The following is an 18,039-nucleotide window of genomic DNA, read 5'->3' on the forward strand; positions in this document are numbered from 1 at the left end:
ATGCCATTGTTCCGACGGCCCATTATTCCGAAACCCCAATAGTCCGAAAACTCCATGCCTGGCTCCATCCACAACCGTGGCTTCTGACAGACTTGACCGTAAGCTTGCGCTAACCCTAACCTCAGTGACCCCATGCCTCAACCCAACCACCTCCGGGAGAACGGGCTGTCGGACAAATGGGCTTTCTGTCCAATGGGTGGACATTTTTCAGACTATTGGGGTTTCGGGATAATGGGCCGTCGGAACAATGGGCAGTCCCCAAAAAAATTTGCCCGTTCCTTACGAGGGAAGCGGCACAACTCCTGGTCCAGGCTCTTGTCATCTCCCGCCTGGACTACTGCGATGTTCTTCTGGCCGGGCTACCTGCCTCTGCCATCAGACCCTTACAGCCAATCAGAACGCTGCAGCCCGTCTGGTGTTCAACCAACCAAAATTCTCTCACGTCACTCCCCTCTTCCGGTCGCTTCACTGGCTTCCCATCTCTGCGCGCATCAAATTCAAGACACTGGTACTCTCCTACGGGGCAGTACATCAGACTGCCCCTCCCTATCTGCGATCTATGGTTAGGTTCCAAACCTCGCCTCGTTCCCTCCACTCCTCCACCCTCGCAGGTCGCCTCGCCCCTCCGTCGCTACGTGGGCTCTGAAGTCGCTCATCCCGGTCGTGACTCTTCACATCCCTGGCGCCACGATGGTGGAACGAGCTCCCCCCTTCTGTTAGAACGGCCGAATCACTGCCCATCTTTTGCGGAGACTAAAGACACATCTCTTCAGGTTACACCTGGACCCTTCTTGAACTAACCTAGCTTCTTACCCTTTTTACCCTTCTTAAACTTACCTATTGTAAGTCACTTTGGACAAAAGCGTCTGCTAAATCAGTGATTCTCAACCATTTTCATATCAAGGACCCTAATTTAGTACACATTGGGGCCACGGACCCCCATTTGATGAGATTTTGTCTCTCAAACCCAAATCTGAGAATATTTTCATTTTTAGATATGATTTTGTCCAAAATTCAATGACTGTCTGTATTGTAGGTAGAGAGATAACAGTGAAACTATGATCAACATATTCTTTCTTCTACATTCTGTAATTGTGGTAACTTCTAGTGAATTAAATAATGGTGAAGTTTAACAGTTGATCAATTTGCTGGGGACCCCCTGGAACCCCCTCAAGGACCCCTGGTGGTCCCCGGACCCCACGTTGAGAACCACTGTGCTACATGATGTAATGTAAATGTAATGTAATGAAAAAATAACAGATAAAATCCACAGTTGCAAATAGCCTTGATGCATCTCTCATTCTGTATTCATCTCTCTTGTGAATTGCGTTTGTGTGTGTTGCCGTGGCATTTCTCTTTGGGGAGGATACATTCTTACTAAAACACACTGACAGCATTTAATTCAGGTAGACCAAAACGCAATGCAGCCACAGCTTGTATCTTTGTGAATATGTCTGTTTTTTTGTGCCCTCGCTATTGCTCTCTCCACCTACACGTATACAAGCATAGATGGATAGATAAACAGATAGATAGATAGATAGAGAAGTTGATGCTTGATCCAGTATTTTTTAAGTCAAGTCAAGTCAAATTTATTTATACAGCACATTTCATACACAGGGCAACACGACGTGCTTAAAAAGAATATTATTCATGCAATACAATCGCAACACAATCATCGAAGTGCAAGTGCAGAAGATAAATATGCATCAACAGGTGTTAGTGCAGTTATACAGGAATCAGTGCAGAATATGCAAATGTCAAAATATACAAAACACACACACACACACACACACACATTCTCAAGTCCTCAGGCAGGGCGTTCCATCTACTACAATATGTGACAATACAAAAGGCAGCATCCCCTTCTTTAGAGATAGTACGAGGGACGGTTAAAAGACCACTGCCTGTGGACCTGAGAGTTCTTGCTGGTTTGTATCTAATTAGCATGTCTTTTATATACTGAGGTGCAAGGCCATTTAGAGCTTTGTAAACAAGTAGCAGAATTTTAAAATCGATTCAAGTTTTGACGGGGAGCAAATGCAGAGATCTAAGAACAGGTGTAATGTGTTCAGACTTTTTAGTTCCGGTGAGAACGCGTGCAGCCGCATTATGAATTAACTGTAGTTGCCGCACAGCTGATTTTGGGAGGCCGGTGAAAAGACCATATAGTCTAGTCTACTTGTTATAAATGCATGAATAAAGTCTGATTTTGAGAGAAAGCCCCTTAGTTTTGAAATGTTTTTTAGATGGTAGAAGGCTGATCTTGTGAGTTGATAGATATGGCTCTTAAAATTTAGATCGACTTCTATGATTACACCCAGAGCTGCCTAAGGAAGTAAAGCCGTTGTTGAGGCTTTTGCGATGATGTGTTCAGTGTTAGTTTTCCACTTCAGGTTATTGCTAATGTATGTTCCGAGGAATTTTGGGATTCGGCATGCATCGGAAGTCGATAATGAGTTCCTGGGTTTTGGCTGTATTAAGCAGGAGGTCATTGTTTGCGCACCAAGTGACAGCTCGGTCCACCTCAATGCGGTACTGAGTTTCCCCTTCTCTGGAGGTTGGCGAAAGGCATTCTGGGAAACATCACTAACTGAAGTAGATGAGACAGGTTGAGGAAAAGTGGGTACACCAAAAAACTTGCATTTGTGATGTTCAATGCATTCCAGGAGCTTCCAGAAAACAAAAGGGACTGGAGCACACTGATAGATTCACAGCCTTTAATTGTGCAAACAGACTAAGGTTTCAACACTACTGTGTCTTCATCAGAGTCAAAGTGGACAAAGACATGAGGCAAACAACATATAGTCAACCTAGACCAGGTGTACAATTGTCACACAGTTGTCTTTTGTGTTCAAAAGAACACAAACCTCTCTATTGGATTCATACTCTGAATACAGCGGAGCCCTTTGGCTTAAATGAAGAACTGAGTTTGTCATGTTTCCTCTAATTTGGCACACTTTGACGGATGTTTGTACTTGTACTTTTTGTACTTTTATCTAACTTTAAGAGAGGTCTATGTTCTTTTGTTTCTGACATGTTGTTAGGGGTGTGGCACTTGGACACTGACTATGGCAACTCCTACCCTTGGATTCATTATCCAATAGATTTGAAACCCTGTTCAACCAATTATCCAATGACAATTGTACACCTGGTCTAGGTTGACTATGGGTGCATCCCAAGTCACTTGCGTCTTTTCCTTGCGTCTCAGTCCCTCCCACCGAGGATGCATGGAGAGACGCAAGGAAACCATGCGAGGAGAGAGGAAACTTCAAAATGACGGACCAGAACGACTTCCGGTTCAAGCGAGGATCGAGGAGCGAGGAAATATCAAATAAGAGACTTGGGATGCACCCTATATATGTTGTTTGCCTCATGTCTTTGTCCACTTTGACTCTGATGAAGACACAGTAGTGTTGAAACGTTAGTCTGTTTGCACAATTAAAGGCTGTGAATCTATCATTGTGCTCCAGTCCCTTTTGTTTTCTGGAAGTTTGCTGTCCTCGAGCTGAGAAGCACCTGATTCAGCCGCATTTTGCTGGAAGATGCGTGGAGAACCCTGTTTCAACTACATTCCAGGAGCTATTTTGTTGTAATTTACGACAAACTATAACTCCTGGAATGCATTGAACATCACAAAATTGATGGTATGTAACAGTGTCAGACTACCCAAGGGTGGATTTTTAATCTTTTTGTCAACCTAATTATGCATCGATGTAAGTATACCAAATCACATTGACACACCAAAACCACTTATGTCTAGGCTATCCTCTTTCGTGATGTAGCTTAGCGTAGCATGTCCTGTTAATCCCGATTGGAGGGAATTAACCTGTTCAAATTAAAAAAGCATGGCCTCCCCCCCGCACACGCAGTTTTTGATTCATATTTCACACCCTCGCAAGCCTTTGTTCCGCGAGCTGAAGAAGGCATACACAGGGGGAAATACTTTAGCCTCAAAATGTCAGTCGGCAACTCCTTCCTTGCCAGCTGCTGCTTAGGAACACTGTTGTTTCCGTGCCGCTGTATTTTTACCCTCCTTTCTTCTTCTCTTCGTCTTTTCCTGCCTGCCTTTCTGTTTTAAATCTTTTATTTTGTGCCAGGGAGATGGGTTTTCTTTGTCTTTACGCTGCAGCATTGTTACAGCGCGTACTGGCAGTGTACTTCTGTTATATTTTCTCTCGGTGTGCTCATTGCGTTGTGTAGCCTATTTCTCTGTTATGTTTTTATGGTGCCAAATGTGTCAAGATTTGTCTCTATTGACTCTTTGTTCTCAAAAACAATATTTTGGAAAGCAGGGCTGAGGAGGCATGCAGGTTGTTGGCATATTCAGCATGTTCCTCCTGCATGTAGCCTGCATGAATAATATTCTACACCTATCCACAACAAGTCCGTGAGCTAAAAACCTTTTCTCCAGGGACCTACTTTTTTGAAAGCTTTTTTTTTTTTTTTTTTTTGTTCTTGGAACCCTGAGTGATTTAGGGGAGGTGGAAGCCCGAAGGTTAGAGAAGGGTACAAGTGACTGGAGAATCTGGGTAAGAAAAAGTAAGTGAGTAACACATGTCACTCTTTTAAAGGGCTACTCCAACATTTTGAGAGCATGGCCTCATTAGTCACCTCACCCAATATATGACAATTTACGATTGGCACCAAAATCATCTCTGTGCCTCCAGTAGAAAGCTCTGTCCTAATGCTTTACCATCCAGTATATTAATCATTGGCAACTAGCATTATCCTAAAAGTGAGAAAATAAGAACTTGTAGCAGCTCTGAGGCTGGATGGTTAGTTAATTTTAATGGCAAATAAAATATAAAATTAGACTTCAATAGCAGAAGATTCTCCTCCCACGAGACTTTGAGCAAAACTTGTCAGCAAAGTTTTTTTTGCGCTGTTGATTTGCATCAGATTGAGCTTTTGTTTTCAGAAGTTATGAATCTACAGGCCGTTGAATAATAATAAAAACCCATAATGCTAATCTTCTGCCATTTCTTAACATACTCTATGCCAGTGATTCTCAACCTTTTTCATAACAAGGACCCCTAGTTTAGTCCATATTAGGGCCACGGACCCCCACTTGATGAGATTTTGTCTCTCGGACCCAAATCTGAGAATACTTTTATTGTTAGATATGATTTTGTCCAGAATTCCATGACATGTAGGTAGAGAGATAACAGTGAAACTATGATCAAAACAGTCATTCTTCTACATTCTCTTAACTTCTTGTAAATGAAATAATGCCGAAGTTTAATAATTCATCAATTTGCTGGGGACCCCCTGGAACCCCCTCAAGGACCCCTTGTGGTCCCCGGACCCCACGTTGAGAACCACTGCTCTATGCTAAAGTGTTAGCATGCGCACCAGACAGAACTATCCATTGGAGACACAGAGATGATTTTGGTGCCAATCCTCTCGTCAGATATTGGATAAGGTGACCAATGGGCCAAACTCCCAAAAACGTTAGTGTAATCCTGTAAGAACCATCGTCACAGTGCTCCTGAGCAAGGCACTGACATTGCTCCAGTGAAGCTCAGTGACCAATGTGTGTGACTTTCCTTCCCCAGCAATTACTCCTCCAGGTCTGGCTGAATAAGGGCCGATAATTATATTGGATTAGACTTGATTCCATTAAACTTTCATGATCCCAGTGGAGAAATTGCAGCAGCAAATAGTAGTATACAGCAAAGACTATAGGATGTAATAAATGTATGAATGAAAATGTGAAAAAAGTCTGCATTCAGGATGTAAAATAGCAGCAGTAGTTCGAGTAGCAGCAGAACTGAGACAGAAAGACAATTTGTGCATTGTGAAAAAGGTGGAGAATTATGAAAATGATAAAATATATATATATACAATATATAACAATGAGAGGGATATGAGACGATAGTGAAAGACTAACCGCATGTATAAAAGACATGCAAAAATGTGCCGGTATTCACAGGTCTACAGGGGAGCCATAGTGAGCCTTTTGGACAGGATGCATTATCATAATGTAGGCTAAGGTCAAGAATAATCTAAAAAAAATGCTATTATTATATGCTATTAACCTACACGCTTACAGTATTTCACTTTTTCTATTCAATATTTAATTTCGTGAAGCCAAACTACGAGTCCCAACGGAGTCTTTGGAAAACACTGAGCTAGAGTGAGCTGAGGTGGAAATTCCTGCAACTTTCCGTTTCACTACCACACACTGCAGACTGGGTTAGATCCCATACTATAGGCCTAATATAGAGCAGTGGTTCTCAACGTGGGGTCCGGGGACCACCAGGGGTCCTTGAGGGGGTTCAAGGGGGTCCCCAGCGAATTGAGTAATTGTTAAACTTGACCACTAGAAGTTAACACAATTAGAGAATGTAGAAGAATGACTACTTTGATCATAGTTTCACTGTCTTCTCTCTACCTACAGTACAGACAGTCATGGAATTCTGGACAAAATTGTATCTAAAATAATAAAAAAATATTCTCAGATTTGGGTTTGAGAGACAAAATCTCATCAAACGGGGGTCCGTGGTCCTACTGTGTAGTAAATTAGGGGTCCTTGATATGAAAAAGGTTGAGAATAACTGGTATGGAGCATTTCTCAAGGTCTTTCTATCTCTTTCTCTCTGTTTTTTTATCAAAGCATCTCTCTCTTCTTGTCCTTAATTTGCTGTCTACTCTGACAGCATCCTGGGTCGGACGCTGTCTGTTGTAGAACTTGTTCTGTCGCTCTCTCCTCACCCTATTTACTGTGGCAGTATCCTTTTTTTACATCTTCTGTACAACTTGTCAAATGCCAAACGCTAAGCCTTGCCTCTCTTCCCTCTGTGCGACTATCTCTCTCTCATGGCGTGGTCCTCACCATTAGCTAACCGTTCATCCTGACAGTCAGCTATTACTCTATATTACATACTTGTCAAACACTGTGCTTTACCTCTCTCTCTCTGTCTTTTTTCCCCCTCTTACATCTCCAGCTCCACTCCAACTCCGACAAGGGCGACGGCTCGGTGCGCTACATCCTGTCCGGCGAGGGTGCCGGGTCCATCTTCGTCATCGACGAGACGACGGGCGACATCCACGCGGCGAAGAGCCTCGACCGCGAGAGGAAGACCCAGTACGTGCTCCACGCCCGGGCCGTCGACCGACAGACCAATCGCTCGCTGGAGGCGGAATCGGAGTTCATCATCAAGGTGCAGGATGTCAACGACAACGCCCCGACCTTTCCGGATGGACCCTTCTCGGCCACCGTACCCGAGATGGCCGACGTCGGTAAGAGAGGCCCTACCTGAAAAATCTGCGTTGTAAATGAATGTCAGTATTGCAGGAATTTAAGCAGTGGTGGAAGAAGTAGATTTTTTACTTAAAGAGTAACTGAACCCCAAAACCAAATCTCTGGTGAAGCCTGACACCTAATGGTGAAAAGTAGGGTACTGCACTGCTCATCTGCTATTGGCTGGTCTTGGTGCCATGGGATGTCACCACCTGTTGTACTCTATAGAAGGTGACATCAGCAGGCACAAACACCAGCCAATAGCAGATGGCCCATGCAGTACCCTACTTTTCACCATTAGGTGTCAGACTTCACCACAGATTTTGGTGGGGTTTGGTTACGCTTAAAGTAAAAGTAGAAATACCACAGTATAAAAATACTCTGTTACAAGTAAAAGTCCTGCATTCAAAATGTTACTTAAGTAAAAGTACAAAAGTATTAGCATCAAAATGTACTTAAAGCAACAAAAGTAAAAGCACTCATTATGCAGAATGGCCCATTTCAGAATAATACAGTGTATATTATATTATTGAATTATAATTATTGATGCATTAATGTGTAAGCATCACTTTAATGTTGCAGCTGGAAAAGGTGGGGCTGATTTCCACTACTTTATATACTGCTGGGTAGCTTAAAGTAATCTATAATAATACATCACAATTTATTAGTTGATTATATTTTGTATTAATAATCTAAATCTGCAAAGTAACTAGTAACTTAAGTTATCAAATAAAGGTAGTGGAGTAAAAAGTACAATATTTCCCTCTGAAATGTAGTGGAGTAGAAGTAGCATAAAATGGTAATACTCAAGTAAAGTACAAGTACCTCAAAATTGTACTTAAGTACAGTATTTGAGTAAATGTACTTAGTTACTTTCCACCTCTGAATTTAAGCATTAGGGGCATAACGGTTAACCATACTCACAGTTCCTATTGAAGTTTGTATCTCGGTTTTTGGGTCACGGTTCGGTTTGTTTCTCGGCTAAAATAAGAACAACAAAACAAAGCAAAAAAGGCCTGACACCGGATGGACATGTTTTACATAGGGCTGTTCCAAAAATTTTGGAATCGACTCCGATTCCAATATCAAGTATTGGGAATCAATGGACTTAACAGACTCCACAGCACAAATACATGAACTGTTACACCCCTTTAATCATGCATTCTGGAGAAGGTCCAAATCAAAGACTAAAGCAATTGAATTGAACCCGATGTTGATCCCGAATGATACTTAATGTTAGCAGTCAGCTATATTTATCTCCAAACCAATGCCACAATAAAAACAGGTATAACAGCATTAATTCATGCCGTTGTTCATGTGCCTTTGACATTATTCATGTTGGTAAATGCATTAACATTAGTTAATGAACACTTAATGTAAAGTGGTGTCGTACTCTTTGACTCTGACCTTTGTTTTGACTGCCAGGTAAAAAAAAGGTTGTATCAGCAGGTAAAAAACATTTCTAAAATCAGATCTTAATCAGATCTTTCATTTCCCCAGTAGACCTTAAAAGGAATAGTTCACCCAAAAATGAAAATTCTGTCATCATCTCCTCCCCCTCATGCCAGTTGAAACACAGGTGCAGTTTGTCCATATAACACACAGGGAGGTTGCCAGCACAACTCCATAGCAGCCTTCTCCAAAACAACTGAAGTCAGTGGGGACCAGTTCTTCAGAGTTCCAAAAAGACCTACAGTATATTTACACCATCATTTAGTGCAAATCTTAACTACAGCTGATTGATTTGCAACAAATAATGGTGTATAGGTCTTTCTATTCACAGTGTGATTGTTTGGCTGTTTTTGTTTTGGAACTCTAAAGAACTGGTCCCCATTGACTTCAGTTGTTTTGGAGAAGGCTGCTACCAAGTTGTGCTGGCAACCTCCCTGTGTGTTATATGGACTAACAAATTTCACCTGTGTTTCAACTGGCATGAGGGTGAGTAGATGATGACAGAATTTTCATTTTTGGGTGAACTAGTCCTTTAAAAAGCTAATCCATGTGTTCATTTGTCACTTCTCTAATTCTCTAAATTCCTGTCTCAATAAGAATGATCTAATCAGGCTGCTGAGTTCAAAATGCTGCAGCATGCAGACTTCAATCAGGTTTAGGAAATGGGACCATATGAGCCCTGTCTTAGCTTTGCTGCACTGGCTCCCTGTTAATTTCACAACTGATTTTAAGATTTTACGGCTCTTTTTTTTTAAGGCTCTTTTTTTTTTATAGAAAAGCCTTTTTATCCGTTTTTTTTTTTTGTTTGTACTATGCTATCTTTCTTTAGTATTTGTTTATTGTCTGGTTTGTTGTCTGTACAGTTCTTAGCCTGTTTTTGCTCTTCTGTACTTTTTAAAAGTGCTATATAAATAAAGTTTATTATTATATTATTATTACTTAACAGTAGGTACTAACAGTTCACAATTATAGTACTCAGGGTTGCATGTGTACCAAACAATAGTGCACAAACAATATCCCCCAACGATATAACAATACTATAAATAACTTATAGTATACAATATAGTTTTTGTGGACAGTAGCGTGAAGGGCAAATGTGTTGATTCAGAAATAAATGGGATTTGTTGAGTAGGGTAATTGTTCATATTAAAAATTGCTATTGGAATGTGTTGAATGTTTTGCAACTGTTAATGCAATTAAAGCTCACAAGTTAATGAAGTGAACACGACTGCATATCCCCCATAGCTGGTTATTGTGGGAAGCATAAAGGTTATAGAATTAATTTATATTAAGTAAACAGAACGTCCTCACAATTATAATAACACAGTGTTGTGCGTGTGCGTATGCCACTGAGGCTCCAGTAGTTCTCAACGCGTTTTGATTGAATGCTCAGAGAACTAATGCTGCCAGGCTGCGAATATAATTCCAGCCAGTGGAGTTTGAGAAAATACGGCTTAGCCAATGTGATTTAGTTCCACTATGTAAAGAAACACTGAATTACTGGCAGCTTACAAACCGTTATACATTCATCAATGTTGCAATATTTGTGTGAGATTGACATCCTCCAGAAACATATTAGTCACTGATAAAACAATTCCAGACACCTTAATTTTAAAACGTTTTTAGGAATGCGGCTTTGACATATCCAATAACGCACCACAGGACTAGCATGATGAATGAGATGGATAAAGGCTTTGGCTTATCCTGACTGCTGCAACATGGCCAGGCTAATGGGCTATTGCTCTTTACAAGAGCACCACCGAAAACACAGACACTGCTTTACTGCAGCTCATATTATGCATTCAGCGGAAGTTCAGAGTTTCACATCTAGACAGAAACACTGTGTTGCTGTCCAAAAAAATGCAGCTTGGTTTACAATAAATTGGAGGTTTTCTTATCTTTATACTATTCAGCATCTAGTGCATCAATGATGACAATAAAAGTAAATATGTTTCTGCATGTGCTTGCATATGTGTGATCTTCTAGGATGTTTTTTCCAAGATTTCGGTTTGGACACATACTCAATCCATTTCTCTTTGGTGCTTACTGCTGTATTTTCCAACACCTGATGAATCCATGACTCAATTGTTTTCTCTCCTCTACGCAGGAACGTCAGTGTTCCAGGTGACGGCGTCAGATGCAGATGACCCCACCTATGGGAACAGTGCCAAGATAGTCTACAGCATCCTGGAGGGACAGCCCTACTTCTCTGTTGACCCCAAGACTGGTAAACTGCTTCTCTGTTTACTCAATGTACAGCTCAGTCAATGTTACACACACACACACAGCAGCAAGTATATGCAAGGTGCATGCAGGTTTCAGGAAGCCAAATGTGAGACTTCTAAGTAGTGTTGTAGTACTCGAGATCGGTCTTGGTCTCGAGACCGGTCTTAAGACCACATTTTGATGGTCTCGGTCTCGTCTCGGAATCGACTGCATTTTTACTCGGTCTTGACTCGGTCTTGGACAAAGAGGACTCAGAATTTTATTTCAAGGCCAGTCGAGACCACAATTGCAGTAACATCATACGTGCAGGTGAATTGTCTGATTTATTTATTTTTACTGTGATTGGATGTAAAAGCTGTGTGCTCAGGGTGTTTTAACACTTCTGTTTCATTCTGCCCACTGTCTTGAGCCTTTCCAAAGGTCAGTGAAATTGAATTGCAATGTTTCAGAACAAAGGATTGCCTTCTGTCACCGAGTACATACTGTACATCCATTTGTATTTTACTTAAATTCCTAAATAATGCTTTCTTTCTTTTTGAATTTTAGCAGAGAAATGGTGTAAATGTTGAGCCATCACTCGCATTGGTCTGGTCTCGGTCTTGACTCGGTCTCGCCCCCCTTCGGTCTTGGTCTTGACTCAGTTTCGCCCCCCTCAAAGTCTTGGTCTTGACTCGGACTTAGTATGCTCTGGTCTTGGTCTTGACTAACCCTAACCCTTGACTGACAACACTACTTGACATTTTCAGTGCTACCTGGAACTGAATTTAAGACAGATTTGGAAACCAAAGCTGGCAAAACCAACCTATTTCTGATTGAACATTGCTAAAGAAAGTTCTGAAATGAGGGGCAGTATAAGAAAAAGGATTGTTGAGTGACATGAAGTCCAACTGTGTTTAGTAATGGCAGATATGATGCATATTGTACAACTAACCCTGTTCTATATTCATTCAAGAAACTCAATGCATAATGAAAAAAGGACCTCTAATAACTAGATTTAAGACTTTTAAGACTTTTTAAGGACCTGTGAATGTCAGATGGTGCCATGCCATTGTTCCGACGGCCCATTATTCCGAAACCCCAATAGTCCGAAAACTCCATGCCTGGCTCCATCAACAACCGTGGCTTCTGACAGCCTTGACCGTAAGCTTGCTCTAACCCTTACCTCAGTGACCTCATGCCTCAACCCAACCACCTCCGGGATAACGGGCTGTCGGACAAATGGGCTTTCGGTCCAATGGGTGGACATTTTTCAGACTATTGGGGTTTCGGAATAATGGGCCGTCGGGACAATGGGCAGTCCCCTGTCAGATATCATCCATCCTGTGTCTCACCTCTGGTAGTACCATAGTGCCATTCTGCTCAGAGGTGAGCAAGAGATCAGAAGTGAATGCCTGTTGCATGCAATGCGTGCAGTAACATTCAGGACCTCTCCAATCTTTGTATTGTCATTAGCCTCTGTCAAACCACTGTTAGGAAGCATTGGTTTCTTTACAAGATTCAAATTGTCTGAAAAGAGCATGAATTATTATGTGTTGTGGACACAAACAATGTGAAGATTACGTTCCTCCGCCATGAATGGATCATGTGACAATCGCACAAATTCAACACGCCATTTTCCCCTGTTGTGAGAAAAGGTTATCAGAAAAGGTAATCAGTTTGGTTACCGTTAGGGTTGGGTGTAGGAAACAAAACTTAAGTGAAGGTTAGCAACTAAAACAATTTGGGTAAGGTTACGGTACGGTTTTGGTCTTGGGTAATTTTCTGACCACTGGAGGGTGACAGAGACTGCAACACCTTCGTAAATAAAGCCGTGTACGACCACTGCACAACGGAGGCCTACCGAGGACAAAATTACAAAGCACCGTGCATAAATGCTAATAACTAAGCTAACCGTACCTACGGAGAAGTCTTGCCGATTAACAGTGTCGCTTTGCCAGGCCTTTCTACTGCTGAAGGTTACAGGAGGTACAAACAATGACAAGTGAAGAGGTAGCAAGTTTACTATTTTACTCCCTTGCTTCAAGGATTCCGCCATTATGAGAACATTTTCAGGAATGGGACGGGGTAATGGCCGCTTTTAAACAGCTAGGGAGGTGACAAGCTAGTTTTACAAAAAATGGATAGCTACTGAATGGCCCGGGAGGAGCTTCGTTCAGGAGCAGAATTTGACAACAAGCTTTAGAAAAGAGGGGAAAACAGCAACACAGCTGCTGCTGTGTGGATATTGGTTTATATCATGTCTCAATGAAATCTCCACATAGCACACATTAGTTCGAGGATTGGTTATAAGGTCTGATATCACTTTTGAAAACTCCACTCACAGTAGAAAACGTCTTGGCATGAGTGGGGAATTGAACTGGAGTTGAAGGTAAATTTATCGGGAGCGTATCTATGTTCCCAGGGTCCTGTGTTCACAGGGTCCTATGTTCCCAGGGTCCTATGTTCCCCAGATCTATATGGCACATAAAGGGAACATGACAAAGGGTCCTATGTTCCCAGGGTCCTATGTTTAACTGGAGAACATCTTTTCCAGGTTCCCATTATGTGCTACATAGAGCTGGGGAACATAGGACCCTGGTAACATAGGACCCTGGGAACATAGGACCTTGGAAACACAGGACCCTGGGAGAACACATATGTAGAACTGGGGAACATAGGACCCTGGGAACATAGGAATGACTCCAATGTATCCACCCATCCGCCCCCCCCCCCCCCCCCCCGGGACCTGTACTTTCAAATGCACTATTTATCAAACTGCTACCTGTTTCTAGTCATGTCTCATCCTTTCATGTGGGAAATGATGTCTCTATTTTTTGTGCACAGAGCACATATTTGCATTTTAAGACAACGTGCTCATTTCAGAAAGATCCAACATGTGTATGCAAGACCACATGGCTCGATGGAAACCCTATAAATCCAGACAGGAGGCTTCTTCCTGATAAATGTTCGCTAGCTTTTCTTGACTTTGCTGTAACCCTGTGGGACACGGCGGCAGTTTTCCCCAACACCAGAACAAACAATAGGTTGTGTGTGCTGCCTCCCTGAAGAAATGGCAAGGAAAGTAGCACAAGTTGACCGAGAGGGAACCTGAATTTATGAGCCTGACTTATGATTTATGAGAAGAACTGTTACATAATCGATCAATCTCTGTGGATTCCTTTGGGGCTCCTTGTGCTAAGAGCCTGGGACAGCTGTCCTGGCTAGCACTCTCGCTATGGGATGTCCTCATCAGACCATATTCTGTTTTTCTCTAGTGAGCTCTCACCCCAAAAAGAAGAAAAACATTCCTGATTTGCCTTGAATTGTTGAGGAAAAGAACTGCTGGTTGTGTAACCCAGAGCCAGGGACATCATAGTGTTTCAGTGTTTAGCATTGTGGCAGAAGGTCACAGGTTCAATTCCTGGTCCTTTCTGTGTGAAGGTTGCATGTTCCCCCAAGTTCTCCTGGGTTTCCTCCTGCAAGTCAGGTGGATAGGAACAAGTCGGTGTACAGGGTAGCGCCATCTAGTGGCATAGTTAGCATTAAGTAGGAATAGCCAAAAAGTATTTCTTATAGCCCAAAATTCATTCTTGTTTTCATCTGCACATCAACAAAAAAATGAAAACTAAAAAACATTTCAAGTATATTTTTATTTACAGTTAGTTTTAGAAGTAGACAAGATAGTTTTGGTTCAGTTGTGTTATTTTTCTCAAAGTCTCATTTTTATTTTTATTTCAGTTTTCGGCAATATTTTTTAACACCTAGTTTTTGTGGTTGCCTGTCTATCTGTGTTCACCCTGTGATGGGCTGGGCAAGTTGTCCAGGGCGTTTCCCTGCCTTCCACCCATTGCATGCTGGGATAGGTTCTAGCAGAAGCAGGTAAAGAAAACGAATGAATGAAAAAGAGCTGGAGAAGACATAAATAGCATACGCAGACAGTGCTAATTTGTCGACTTCACAAGTAAATGTTGCTGTCATTGTACATGTGTTGTACCGATAGTTACGTCTTGCCACTCTAGTTCTATGTTCTATCCAATCTCTGAACCCATCGTCTATCGGTCTGACGGCGATTAGACTCTGGGGGCGATGGCCAATATTTCGGGGGTTTCCGGTGTAGCCAGCGGACGTCCGGGCCAAGACTTCTTGAGACGCGAGAATGGAGTCATCTCTCAACTCCAACTCCATTCTCGCGTCTCAAGTTGCTAATCGGACTGTAAACAATGACCGGCGCACGGAAGAGGAAGTCTTGGCCCGGATGTCCGCTGGTTACACTGGAAACCCCGAAATATTGGCCGTCGCCCCCAGACTCTAATCGCCGTCAGACCGATAGACGATGGGTTCAGAGACTGTGTTCTATCTAGAACCATAGTTCTGTCTTCCCATGAGGATATTACCCCCCACTCTTGCTCCCCTCTCGTCAAATCTTATGCTGAAGAAGTCTCACTCCATGTTGAACCAGTCTGACAGGAGAAGTAACACTTTTCGCCTCTAATTCTTTGCAAATAAGGCCAGTGCACAAACAATAGGGCATGCGGATAGAATACAGCATTATACAGCTTTTAATTAGAGAGGAAATTTGTATCTTTGCCTGTTCGCATCAATAATAGCCTTAAATTTGCTCTGTCAAATTGAATTAAATAGCATCCCGGCGGCAGTGAACTACCTACGTGCATTGTGAATCAAATGGTTGCTGGTGCTGACTGAATTGTCTGAGAGCAGACAGCATTCAGAGAAAAAGGCTCAGTATGAAAGAACAAGCATTTGCTCTTTTCCTCTCTGTCCTCATCTGTCTCTCTGCCTCTCCCTTTGTCCCAGTAACTCGCTTTGTCTCCCTCTCTCTCTTCTCTCTCTTTCTCTCTCTCTCTCTCTCTCTACCCCTCTCTCTCTCAGACATGACACTCTGTCCATTGAAGACACAAGAGAAAAAAGCCTTGTAGAACATTGCACAGAGAAGGAAAATATCAAACAGCGTCTTTTAGTGAGAGTGCTTTTCAAAGCGCATTCCGCTCAATGTGAATGGGGTTACTGGAGACAGAAATGGGGGTTTTGTACACAAGCTGTCTGTGTGGCTTCTGTGTGTGTGTGTGTGTGTGTGTGCCCTGTCCCTGAATACATAAATAGCTTCAGAACCAGACAGTGTTAGGGTGAATCAAGTTGTTTGAGGTTTTCATCATTTCTTTCAGGACTGGACACTTCACTTTTTGTGTTCCCGGTCAATTAGAATGGATTATGTCTCTCCGTCTTTGTTAGCATACACAGAATTAAGATGGCCTCTTTTTTACAGTGCGCAACTGGCCGTCAGTCGTTTTCCATGAATCCAGCTTGAAGAATATTGACTTGAGTATACAATATATCCCATAGGAAGGCTTCTTAATAGCACCCACATCTAATATCATTGATTCTCTTATAAATATAAAAGTGCAAAGCTGTGGTGGTCTGTGATGATTCACTACCCACTGGTCAGCACCTCTTTTTAAGTTCAATAAGGCCTTGATTCAAATATTCAAGGCTTAATGATTTATTGCCATACCAACTAAAGGTGCCAGAAATTAGTTTCATTGTGCTCAAAATGAAAAGCTTGAACAATCCATTAAATACTCAAGATGTGACCCCCTAGTATGATTCAATAGAGATTCTGGAGTGAATAAGAAATTAACTGGGCCTGACTTCCCAAAGCGTTTATATTCTGAAATCCCCGATCCAGCTTTTTTTCTGGGTGTTTCAACGAGAATGTGAGAATGTGCATGATAGGAGGATATGACTGAAAATGTTCATTCATTCGTTCGTCCTTCACATGTGATACCTCAGACACTACTGACCAGAGTTTGATGAAACCTGGGGGGATTTATCTCACCCACAGAACTTGAATGGATAGAAAGGTCTTTCCCATTCAAATCAATGTTCGTAGACGGTGGGAGCGGAGACCGTTTTTATGTGTACCAGGCTAACTTCCGTATGAACCGAAGTCACTGAGGTGAGAGGTTTTACACCAAGGACCAAAGAGTTGTCACACATGCCTCCACTAGGTGGTGCTCTTTTACAAGCTGCTGCTGTCTTTTTAAGTATAGGTCAAAAGTTTTGACATCTGTGCCGTTAGTGGAAGTGTTTATATGTCAGCAGATGTTCGTTATCTGTTTGAAGGGGAGCGTATCTATGTTCCCAGGGTCCTATGTTCCCAGGGTCATGTTTAACCCTAACCCTAACCCTAAACCCTTACCTCAACCCTAACCCTAACTAACCATATTAAGCGAATACAGAGCTGGGGAACATCTTTTTCAGGTTCCCATTATATAGAGCTGGGGAACATAGGACCCTGGTAACATAGGACCTTGGGAACATAGGGCCTTGAGAATGTAGGACCCTGGGAGATCACATATGTAGAGTTGGGGATCATAGGACCCTGGGAACATAGGACCCTTTGTCATGTTCCCATTATGTGCCATATAAATCTGGGGAACATAGGACCTTGGGAACATAGGACCCTGAGAGATCACATGTAGAACTGGGGAACATAGGACCCTGGGAACATAGGAATGACTCTGTTTGGGGATAGCAAATGCTAATTTTTCTTCTCCACTAAAGGTAGGCTAAGCTATGCTAGCTTATAGCATTTAAGGGGCTAAAGTTGATCATGTTTAGCCTACCAACTAGGTTTGCTAATATGCTGATTTTGACGAGAAGAGTTAGCAAGAGAAGCACAATCTTTGACAGGGCCACGTCTGACTCGAGTGACTCGAGTCAGACTCGAGTCACAATTTGAATTGCTTGAGACTTGATGCATGAAGAGGAGACTTGAGACTCGACTTGACTTGGGTTCTGGTGACTTGGGACTTGACTCTGACTTGTACTTTGATGACTTGAAAAGGTTTCTAAAGTCTTGACTTGAGATCTTGTGTTTGTGTAAATGACTTAGAATTCAAAGTAATGAGATTTGTTCCAGCAGACGACTGAATTTAAATTCTGTTTTCTGAATTTGTATGGAATGATTGAATTTATTGAAGTTGAAACTGATTATAGAAATCAAACTCATGATGCTCTTACCAAGTTTTTATCCTATTAAAACCATATTGCATTGAAAAGTCATAGATATTTCGTTTTCTTTATGATATTAAATTGATACTGGACTCTTGATTTGTTCT

General features: G+C 42.0%; 1 protein-coding gene across 1 annotated transcript in view; it reads left to right on the plus strand.

The window, feature by feature from the left end:
• Positions 1 to 231: 231 nt before the first annotated feature.
• LOC139667204 (cadherin-18-like) overlaps positions 232 to 18,039 on the plus strand; it is a gene marked incomplete at its 3' end in the record, with an annotated part of 52,312 nt that continues 34,504 nt past the window's right edge. Inside the window, exons 1-4 of the mRNA XM_071546639.1 lie at positions 232 to 415; positions 568 to 773; positions 6,948 to 7,242; positions 10,803 to 10,922. Coding sequence (XP_071402740.1) covers positions 232 to 415; positions 568 to 773; positions 6,948 to 7,242; positions 10,803 to 10,922 — 805 coding nt within the window. The remainder of the gene's footprint in view (positions 416 to 567; positions 774 to 6,947; positions 7,243 to 10,802; positions 10,923 to 18,039) is intronic.

The sequence above is a fragment of the Centroberyx affinis genome, unplaced genomic scaffold, assembly GCF_046629955.1.
Source record: "Centroberyx affinis isolate AG114_WGS23_722 - 3 ecotype Tasmania unplaced genomic scaffold, CSIRO-AGI_Caff_v1 ptg005366l_1, whole genome shotgun sequence".
Classification (NCBI taxonomy): Eukaryota; Metazoa; Chordata; class Actinopteri; order Beryciformes; family Berycidae; genus Centroberyx; species Centroberyx affinis.